Here is a 10,315-nt window from a genome sequence, read left to right as displayed (position 1 = left end):
CCCCAATGTCCAGCCTGGCCTTGGGCACTGCCAGGGATCCAGGGGCAGCCCCAGCTGCTCTGGGCACCCTGTGCCAGGGCCTCAGTCAGGAGTGCAGATGAGTTTGTAGCTCAGGGTGGGAACCCTCCCAGGACACCTGGGAACAATAAACTCCAGCTTTGGTCAGCACTAATCCGAATTTCCTCTGTCTGGTCATTAAGGCCGTGAGTGGTGATCAGGGATGACCCCTCTGAACTGTCCTCACCAGAATAAACTCTCTAGCCCCTGTGCCTCTGCTGAGGGCTCAGAATTCCTCTGCAGGAAGGGAATTCCATTTAACCTCGTTCTGGGACTCAGAATCCTCCCCATCTAGCCCCTTCCAAAGCTGCAGCTGCCAGCACATTTTTAATTTAACATTGTGGGGTTTTCCTTCAGCCTAAATTGCATTTCAGGCACAGGCTGTGAAGTTTTCCCAGCTGGAGCAAATCCCCAGAGCTCCAGAGCCTTTGCTGCATCCCTGGGCTGTGGCCTCGCCAAGGGAAGCTTTGGATCCTGGCAGAGGTTGTGCAAATGGGGGGGACCAGGTGCCCCAAACCCTTGTTTTTGGGCCTTTGGGATTGTATTACTGCTGGGATATCAGCAGCTGCATTCACATCCCCCTCTTGGCCAGGGTTTTCCTGGAAGCCCATCCTTTGTAGGGGGACTTGGAAAACCTCAATCCAAAATTATTTCTACAGGGTTTGGGCTGGAGTTCCCATTCCAAAGGGACTGGCCAAGCCCTTTGGCAATAGAACTCTTTGATGGGGGACATCCTTGGGATGGGGGATGGAGCTGGAGAGGGCCCAGTCACCTCCTGTCCCCTTGGCTCAGCCAGAGGAAGCAGAGCCACGGCCTGGTGCCTGCCAGGAGCTGTGGGGCCAGAGGGCACCAAATTACTTCCAGATTATTGAATGAATTCTGAATTATTTCTCCCTCCCTCTTGCTCAGGAGCCCAGAGAACTCTGCAAGAGAGAGTTTGTACAGCTCTGGTCCTTCTCCCTGATTTTGAAGGGTTACCATGCCACAGATAAAGATCTGGACAGAAACATGTTAGACCTCATCTATTCCTGTACATGGGCCACAGCAGCAGCAGCTTTTCCAAGGAAAAGGGAAAATTCAGTGAAAGAATAAAGTGTATTTTCTGCTCCCCAGCCTTATTTCAGTATTTCTTTCCTCAAAACAAAAATGGGGCCAATTTAAAACCAAAAGGCTTCCAGGACTACAGTTTCAAGGGATCTGCAAGGGCCTGTGCTGTGAAATGTCCTTTGTCACCTTCCAGAGAAAACTTCCTGAGGGATCCCATCACTCCACAGGTCATCACTGAACTGGGGAAAATGAAATCTGTAGCTACTGACAGATCTGGGAGGGCAAAGAGAATTCCTATGAGAAAGAGCTGGAGCTCTTTAAAAACATATTAAATAATAATCTCCCTGTCACAGGCTCTCTCAAGTCCCCCCAAAGTCAAATAGAAGTTACAGAGATGCTTCTGGAACAATGGATCTGCTCTAATGGAGACAGGACCTTCCCTGGAACCCCCCCGGTGGGACTGGGAGCGGAGTGGGGCCCACACAGACTCTGAGATCTCGTAAAATTAATCATAAAATGGCCTGGTTTGGGAGAGACCTTAAAGATCATCCCATTCCATGGCAGGGACACCTACCACTGTGCCAGGCTGCTCCAAGCCCCAATGTCCAGCCTGGCCTTGGGCACTGCCAGGGATCCAGGGGCAGCCCCAGCTGCTCTGGGCACCCTGTGCCAGGGCCTGCCCACCCTCCCAGGGAACAATTCCTTCCCAACTCTTCATTAACTTCCATGAACTTTCACTTCTACAGCTCTGCTGCAGGATGAGCTTTCTTTTTAAAAAGACATTCAATCCTAAAATAATTTTTTAAAGTGACCCTGGGGTATAAAAAACTTCAGCAAGGAAGAGAGAAGGTTCTGCTCACAGAGCAGAGGGACAAGAGCAAAGACACGTGATGGATCCCTCTCTGCTCCAGGTGAGCCCCCCCAGCTCTCCCAGCCTGGCTCCAGAGCAGAGGGGCTCCAGCCCTGGAGCAGCTCTGTGGCTCCTCTGGCCTCTCTCCAGCAGCTCCAGGCCCTTCCTGTGCTGAGAATTCCAAGGCTGGACCCAGCAGTGCAGGTGGGATTCCAGCAGGGCACAGCAGAGGCCCCTGGTCCCCACAGAAGGGGTTCCCTCCCTTCCAGAGCCTTTTGCCCCCCTCAGCAGCTTGGTGACCTCCCTGCTCCCTTTGGGGTGCCAGGGTGACACCACACCTGGCTGGGGGGACACGGGGGCCCTGCCCTGGGAGAAGGGGACAAGGAATGGGGCCACTGGTGCCAAGCCCTGGCTCCACGTGCCCTCCTTGGGTGTCCAGACTGCCCCATGGCCCAAGAGCCCCCACCCCACCCCTGCCCCCCAGCACAGCAGGGCACAGCCACCTCTCCCACCCCAAAGCGATGCTCCTCTCCCACACCTCCTTCCCAGGTATTTAGGGAAGAGGGCAGCTGGGCCAGGAAGTGACAGGATCTGATTTTGTCCGAGATTTCCCCTACGAGGAGGAAGCAGGGCCTGACTGGTCACTCTCTGCTGTCACTGACCACCCACACCCTCCTTTTCCTCCTCCTCCTCCTCCTCCTACTCCTTCTCCTCCTTCTCCTCCTCCTCCTGCTCCTCTCTCATCGCAGTCTGGATCTCTCCTGGATCCAACACACTGAAGCCACCCCTGAGGGAGCATTTGCTGCCCTAACCCCATTTCTGAGCTTTCTGCACTGTTGATTTAGCCCATTTATTTCACCAAATTGATTTATCCTGCAGTGCAGTTTCCCTAATTAGCCCCGGCCCATCCTTCCAGCAGCTTTTTTGCTGCAGTGCTGGGTTAAACTCTGGGACACCCCTCTGTGATCTGGGTGAGTTCACACCCTGGGGCACAACATTTCTTCATGTTCCAGGGTTTTGGTGGCCGTGCTTGGCCTCAAACTGGTGTCACTGGTGTGGGGAAGGGAATCAGCTCCCCCCGTGACTCCTCCTGGAGCCTCGGCCACCCCTTCAGCTTCTCCCTCTTCCCCCACCAACGCTCATGCCAGGCTTTAAAATGCACCTAAAAGATCTCAAAGGGGAATTTGACAAACAAGAAGGATCAGATCCTGCTCAAGGCTTCCCAGGGGCAAAGGAAAACTGAATTTGGCTGCCCTGGAGGGGAGATACCGAGCAAGCAGGGGCTGGGCCAGAAGAAAGCCAGGTTTTACCAGGGATTTGGGCCAGTCTAGGAAATTAATCCCACAACCTGCTCCTTCATTTGGATGCAGCAATGGCTCAGGCAAGGAAAACAGGGGCTGCATCCCCACCCTGAGGGAAAATGGAATAAAGCTCTGGAAAAGTGTGCAGCAAGAAAATGCTGAGCTATTGGTTTCATCCGTGTGTTTAAATCCCTCCATCACCACCTCAATTCCTCTCTCCAGCTGCTGCCCAGGCAACAGCAGCTGGTAAAGAGTGTCAGGCAAGGAGGGGCCATCCCACCCCATCCCATGGATCCCACCCCATCCCATTCCACCCCACCCCACCCCATTCCACCCCACCCCATCCCAGTTCCTGTTCTCATCCCTGCCCCTGCCTATTGCAGCTGATGAGAGTCTGGAGGTCACTGTCCCTGTCAAGGGCCACAGGAGGGATGTGCCACAGCCCCAGGAATGCTGAGGGGATGTTATCCCACAGGAGGGATGTTATCCCACAGGAGGGATGTTGTCCCACAGGGGGGATGTTATCCCACAGGAGGGATGTTGTCCCACAGGAGGGATGTTGTCCCACAGGGGGGATGTGCCACAGCCCCAGGAATGCTGAGGGGATGTTATCCCACATCAGCAGCACTGTCTGAAGGAGTTTAAATGTGTCTTTCAAAGCTGATAAATTCATTTTGTAGTCTCCAGGTGGGCATTGATGAATCCCCCTCTGGCTCAGTGGTGACCACAGACACTTCTTCCTCATGTGGAAAATAGGGGTGAGATTTTGGGTGGGGTTTTTAATGTTTAGGGGTGGGGAGGAGTGAGCCAGTGCTCCCTGTGAGGATGTGTTTGAGAGGAGCCCTGGAATGACCTCTCCTTCCTCCTCACACCCCAAAAATGTCCCTGAAGGATGGACCTCGGGGAGTGTCAGGGGGCCAGGGCAGCGTCACTGGGAATGTCCCAACACCGGGCACCTTCCTGGAATAGAGAGCCTGAGCCCAGAGTTCCCCGGGGGCTGCAGCACCCAGGGAGCGGCTGGAGCTGGGCCAGGAGGGATTTAGGTTGGATTTTAGGGAAAGGTTCTTCCCCCAGAGGCTGCTGGGCACTGCCCAGGCTCCCCAGGGAATGGGCACGGCCCCGAGGCTGCCAGAGCTGCAGGAGCGTTTGGACAGCGCTGCCAGGGATGCCCAGGCTGGGATTGCTGGGGGGTCTGGGCAGGGCCAGGGGTGGGACTGGGTGATCCCTGTGGGTCAATTCCCGCTCAGGATATTCCATGATTCCCTCTCTCCTGTGCTGCTCTGCCTCTGGCTCCACGTTTCCCGTGCCGGGAGCTGCGGTGCCCCCTCAGCACCTCCCACCTGGGCACCTGCAGCGGGCCCGGCCCTGGCGGCCCCGGGGCTCTGCCCTCCCTCCCTCCCTCCCTGCCGTGCCCGGGAGTTTCCCTGTTCGCTCTCACCTCCTGCGCCGAGCCGGGACGGGCCACTGACAGCCGGGCTGCTCCCCGCAGCAGCAGCAGCCGCCGCTCAGCCCCTCACACCCACCATCCAGGGGCTTTTCCAGAGCTGGCATCTTCCCACTTCTCCTTCCCCAGGAGGGGCTGCAGCCCTGCACCCGCCAGGTCTGTGCGGGCGCTCCGGGATGAGAGCGGGGGTGGCGGAAAACTGGGAAGCTCCAGGAGCCTGGGAGCTCAGCAGAGCTGAACTGATGGAGGAGCAGGAGCTGGGGCTCTGCTGCCAGGGTTTGTTTGCTCTTCCAGCCGTGCCAGTGTTTGCTCCTTCGGGCTGGGAGCAATCCCAAGGCAGCTGCATCCCGGGGGATAAACCCGGCTGGATGTTTTGTAGGGAGGATTGCTGCGTTTTCTGCTGCAGAACAGTGGGATGTACATACAGTGCGCAAGAAAATTGAATTCCTGGCTTTTGATCTAAGAAAAGTGAGGAGTTTGGGGAGAATTCGGTGTCCCCCACTGCACAGGGGCTGCTTTTTAAAGCCACCCCAGGAGCTGAGGTGTCGCCCAGGTGAGCACTGAAGGACGGCCTGGACAGGTAGGGAGAGGCTGCAGATCTGCCCCAGACATGTGGGGGCCGCAGGAGGTGTTTTGGGGGCCACAGGAGGTGTTTCAGATCCCAGAGCTGCAGATCCCCCCCCTGGGATGTGCAGCTGTCCCAGCTCAGAGCAGTGCCCTGGATGCCGCTCGGTTGCAAAATTCCCGGGAGCTGGAGCGAGGAAATGGGGCTGCCTTGTGCAATGAAGAACGGTGTCCGACCTACTCATCCCTGAAGGAATGGCAGGGAAACCAGCCAGGGAGGTCAGTGGATCCTTTGTGGTGGTGGAGAAGCACCAGAACATTTGGAAGGCAGAAATTTTGGGAGGTGCGTGGTGTGCTGTGCTGGTTTTTGCTCTGAGAGTAGCACAGGCTTTATTCCTGTGTCATCACACTACAAGAAGTTGTGATAGAGCTGTGTTTTCTGAAGGTGAGTGTTCCTCCAGGCTGCCTGGGTTCCTGGGGCTGGTTGCTGATGCTTTTGGCAGCAACAGGAGAGCGGGTTGGAGATGTTTGCTCGGTGGGAATTAAAATAGAGGTGCTTTGGTTTGGGAGAGCTGAGAAAATGGTGTTAAAATCTGTCAGCTCACATCCACCTCTCCTTGTGGGATAAATGTCACATTTAAACCTCAGCAGGGGAGAGAAATAGAGGCAGCCAAGAATCAGTTTTCATGGAATCATGGAATGGTTTGGGTTGGGAGGGACCTTAAAGTTCATCCCATTCCAACACAAACCATGGGCAGGGACACCTCCCACTGTGCCAGGCTGCTCCAAGCCCCAATGTCCAGCCTGGCCTTGGGCACTGCCAGGGATCCAGGGGCAGCCCCAGCTGCTCTGGGCACCCTGTGCCAGGGCCTGCCCACCCTCCCAGGGAACAATTCCTGCCCAATCTCCCATCCAGCCCTGCCCTCTGGCACTGGGAAGCCATTCCCTGGCTCCTGGCCCTCCATGCCTTGGGAATTGTCTCTCTCCAGGTTTCCTGCAGCTCCTTCAGGCCCTGCAAGGCCACACTGAGCTCAGCCCAAAGCTTCTCCTCTCCAGGCTGAACAATCCCAGCTCTCGCAGCCTTTCCTCCCAGCAGAGCTGCTCCATCCCTCTGCTCATCCTGATGCCTCCTCTGGCCTCTCTCCAGCACCCAAATGCTCGAGGACAAAATTCCCACTGAGCTCCAAAGCTGAGTGTCACAACTTCGAGGTGCATTCCAGGACAGAAAATTTCCTCTTCCCTTTTAAATCCTGGTGGCACCAGCAGCCTCTGGCAGCACCTGCTCCTCTGCAGCTGAGCTGCTGGAGATAAGCCCAGCTCAGACGGGGCAGGAAGGGCCGGGCTGAAGCTGGAGGTGCCCACTGGGCTGGGTGCCCTCCACTGGGAGCAGGCTCCAGGCTCTGGGAACAGGCTCCAGGCTCCTTTGGAGCAGACAGAGCTGTTGTGCTCTGCCTTTGTTGGGAAGCAGCTGGGTGTCAGTCAGCCCTGCCATTCTCCATGTGCAGCCAGATCTAGCTGCAGTTCCCTGTGTTTGGAGCCCAAAGTCAACCTGTGGCTCTGCTGGGACATTCCCGATGGCCTCAGCACCCAAACAGGCACCAGAGGTCTCCAGAGGCTCAGCTTGGCCTCTCTCCACACCCAGCCAGGATCAGACTCAGCAGCTCCGGGAAGTAGCTCCTGGAATGGCTTTTGCAGCTCTGGCACCCCATGGCTGTGGGGATTTGGGTGTTGAAGAGATCAGGGACAGGTCATAAAATCAGAGAATCCCAGAATAGCTTGGGTTGGAGGGATCTCAAAGCCCATCCAGTGCCACCCCTGCCATGGGCAGGGACACCTCCCACTGTCCCAGGCTGCTCCAAGCCCCAATGTCCAGCCTGGCCTTGGATGGAGCTGCAAGAAAACGGGAGAGAGACAGTTTCCAAGGGCAGGAGGGCCAGGAGCCAGGGAATGGCTTCCCAGTGCCAGAGGGCAGGGCTGGATGTGGGGTTGGACATTGGGGCTGGGAGCAGCCTGGGACAGTGGAGGTGTCCCTGCCATGGCAGGGGTGGCACTGGATGGGCTTTGAGGTCCTTCCCAACCCCAAATGATTCTGTGATTTTATGATTTGATGTTACCTGGCTGCTGAGGATTTGAGAATGCAGTGCTGACAGGATTCCTCTTCTTAAGTGATTTACAGGTGCCATTGGAAAGGGAAAAGGACCCTTCAGCTTCTTGTGTGAGACTGCCAGAGCAGAGGCTGTGCCTGGGAGGATTTGGGCTTTCAGCTGCTTCTGGGTGTCACCATTTCCTGTTGCTGGAGCTCTGGCAGCCTCGGGGCCGTGCCCATTCCCTGGGGAGCCTGGGCAGTGCCCAGCAGCCTCTGGGGGAAGAACCTTTCCCTGCTCTCAGCCTGAGCCTGCCCTGGCCCAGCTCCAGCCGCTCCCTGGCTGCTGTCCCTGGCCCTCTCTGGGAGCAGAGATCAGAAGCCCCTCATGCCTGGGGGGTTCTGGGGGAGTCCTGGACTTTAAATACCAGCAGGGAGGTCGGGGTGAGGTCTGTGACAGCTCCACACTGTGACAGAGTCTGCAAAGTCCGAGGGTGCTTTGAAGGTGTTGGTTGGGATGGACTCAGCCCTTGCTGGGTTGCAAACGGGAGCTGAGAGGGGCTCTCCAGGTCCATCCAGGCTCTGAGGTAAATCCCTCACTGAGGAGGGGAACCAGGAAAGGGAGACAGAGGAAATCCCATCTTTTTCTGATGCCATCCCCTGATTTTTATCCTTTTCCAGCCAAAGGAAGGAAGAGGTGCCAAGGACAGGAAATCAAAATGTTGGTGCTGTCGAACAACACGGCGCTGAACCTGCTCCTGTCCAAACTGCTCCAGGACTACCTGGAGCAGACCAACAGCTCGGCTCCTTCGCAGGTGAGGAGCGCCAGCAACAACCTGGAGATCATCTACGTGCTGCTGATGGTGGGGCTGTTCGGCTTCTTCACCGTAGGGGTGATGGTGACCAACCTGCGGGCGCGGCGCCTCGAGGGGCCCTGCGACCCCTACAACACCTACATCGCCACCGACGCCTGGCACCAGAGGGACAGGGAGTACTTCCAGGCCAAGGTCATCGAGAATTACAAGCTCTGCTGTGTCCTGGAGAACCAGCTGGCCGTGGAGCAGCCGGGCACAAAGATCCCTGAGGAGAAATCTTCCTAGGGAAAGGGGGGAAAGGGTTGTGCGTGGCACGGGGACGATGTGAGCGATGCCTGCTGTGGGCCGGGGAGCTGCTGGCCTTTCTGCAGAGCCACAGGCCTGGGCCAGGCTGAAGAAGCAGCGATGGTGAAGCTGATGGATCTGGGATATCCCAGTGCTGCCCCAGCGCCCGGCACCGGCACCTTCTTGGAATCACTGTGAGGCCAACAGCGGGATACACACGGAATATCATGGACTCATCAGCTTCACCTACTGAGACAGGGCCTCAGTCTGGAGGAGGGCAGGGATAGGTGGGATTTTGGGAAAAAATCCTGCCCTGGGAGGGTGGGCAGGCCCTGGCACAGGGTGCCCAGAGCAGCTGGGGCTGCCCCTGGATCCCTGGCAGTGCCCAAGGCCAGGCTGGACATTGGGGCTTGGAGCAGCCTGACAAAGTGGAAGGTGTCCCTGCCATGGCAGGGGTGGGATGGGATGAATTTGATCTGCCTTCCAACCCAAACCATTCTGTGATTCTCTGATTCTCTAAAGAGGCAAATCTTGGTGTTGCCGGTGTGAAATTAGAACCTAATTAGGGCCTAATTAGAACCAAACACAGGGCAGAGGTGTTAATTGCCAAGCATGGCTTAGACAATCATTTTCAAGAAAGACCAGATCCTCCGGGGGAAAAGCAGCTGGAAGATTTCATTTGCATTTTTGTCCAGCCTAGAATGATGATTTTAGAAATTGTACAATGCTGTGCTAAACTATTTCCTTCAGAATCATGCCCCTCTTAGGGATAAGATAATAGGAAAAATTTCCCTTTTTTTTCCTGAAAAATATTTCCGTGGAAAAACGCAGAGGGAGGGAAACTTCAGTGACTGCTGGGTGGTGGGTTAATGTTGGGTCAAGGGTTGGACTCAGAGGTCTTGGGGAGCTTTTGCAACCTCAATGATTCCATGATTCTGATTCCTAGCAGCTTTCCCAGTCTGGTCTTGCTGGCTACTCCTCATTTCCTTCCCATGGATGGGGCTCCATCCGGGCAGCAAAATCCGTGTGCAAAGATTGAGCAGCCCACGGGGTCTGTGCCATGGAAGTGGGTGACATTCCCAGATTTCAATCCCAGTTAATTATTGCACGAGGCCTGAGTGCCAGCCCATGGTTGGGAAGGGAATTTCCACTCTGGGAAGAGCAATTCCATAATTTCTGCTGTTCAATCGCACGCGGGGGATGTCTGTGCTTAACTCAGATTCCATGAGCAGCTCCTGCAGCTCCCTGGTATCCATCCCAGGACCCAATACAAAATCCATGCCAGCAAGGTTTTCCTGCCCTTCCCTCCTTTTCCCTCCTCCCTTAGGCCAGGTCTGGAGGGACAGGGCAGCCAAATTCAGCTGCTGTGGCACCAACCATCACCTGCCTGTCAACAGCAGAAATCCATCTCCCCTGGACATTGTGTTCCTTAAAATAACAACTCTGCCGGCTTGGAGCTGGTTTGGGATGAAGGAAGCAACAGTCTGGGCAGGAGTGGGGATTTTATTGCTGCTCTGCAGATACAAATCCCATTTTTAGCTGCTGGAGAGGAAACAGAAGTGGGAAAGGCTGGAAAGAAGAGCAGAGCAGCTGCTTCCAAGGCAAGGCGAGGGCAGAGAGCTTGGATGGGGAAGCAGTCCCAGCAGAGCCCTTTTCCCGGCACTTCTTTAGCACTGCACCTTCATCCAAGTACCATTCCGGCCATGCCTGTGTTCCCAGAGCACTCAGGACACTGCAAAACGCAGGGCTGCTTTTTTTTAGAAGATATTTATACAGTGCCTACCACCAAGCTGAGGACAAGATCCACGTTTTCGGTGTCTGGAGCAGCTTGGAAAATCTCCAGCAGCTTAATTATCCCAGTCCCTTTTT

At 55.9% G+C, this 10,315-nt stretch overlaps 1 protein-coding gene across 3 annotated transcripts in view; it reads left to right on the top strand.

The window, feature by feature from the left end:
- KCNE1 (potassium voltage-gated channel subfamily E regulatory subunit 1) overlaps positions 1 to 8,789 on the top strand; it is a 14,217-nt gene extending 5,428 nt beyond the window's left edge. The window contains exons 1-2 of one of the 3 annotated variants that reach the window (XM_017743353.1): positions 4,773 to 4,855; positions 8,028 to 8,789. In XM_017743353.1, the coding sequence (XP_017598842.1) occupies positions 8,066 to 8,446 (381 nt within the window). In that variant the 5' untranslated portion in view covers positions 4,773 to 4,855; positions 8,028 to 8,065 and the 3' untranslated portion in view covers positions 8,447 to 8,789. Of the gene's footprint in view, positions 1 to 4,772; positions 4,856 to 5,499; positions 5,709 to 8,027 lie in introns of those variants that run through there. The other 2 variants (XM_017743352.1, XM_017743354.1) reach the window with 2 other exon arrangements.
- The last annotated feature ends 1,526 nt before the right edge of the window (positions 8,790 to 10,315 follow it).

Source organism: Corvus brachyrhynchos, unplaced genomic scaffold (genome assembly GCF_000691975.1).
Source record: "Corvus brachyrhynchos isolate BGI_N302 unplaced genomic scaffold, ASM69197v1 scaffold149, whole genome shotgun sequence".
In the NCBI taxonomy this organism is placed as follows: Eukaryota; Metazoa; Chordata; class Aves; order Passeriformes; family Corvidae; genus Corvus; species Corvus brachyrhynchos.
This window is presented reverse-complemented; position numbering and strand designations above follow the sequence as displayed.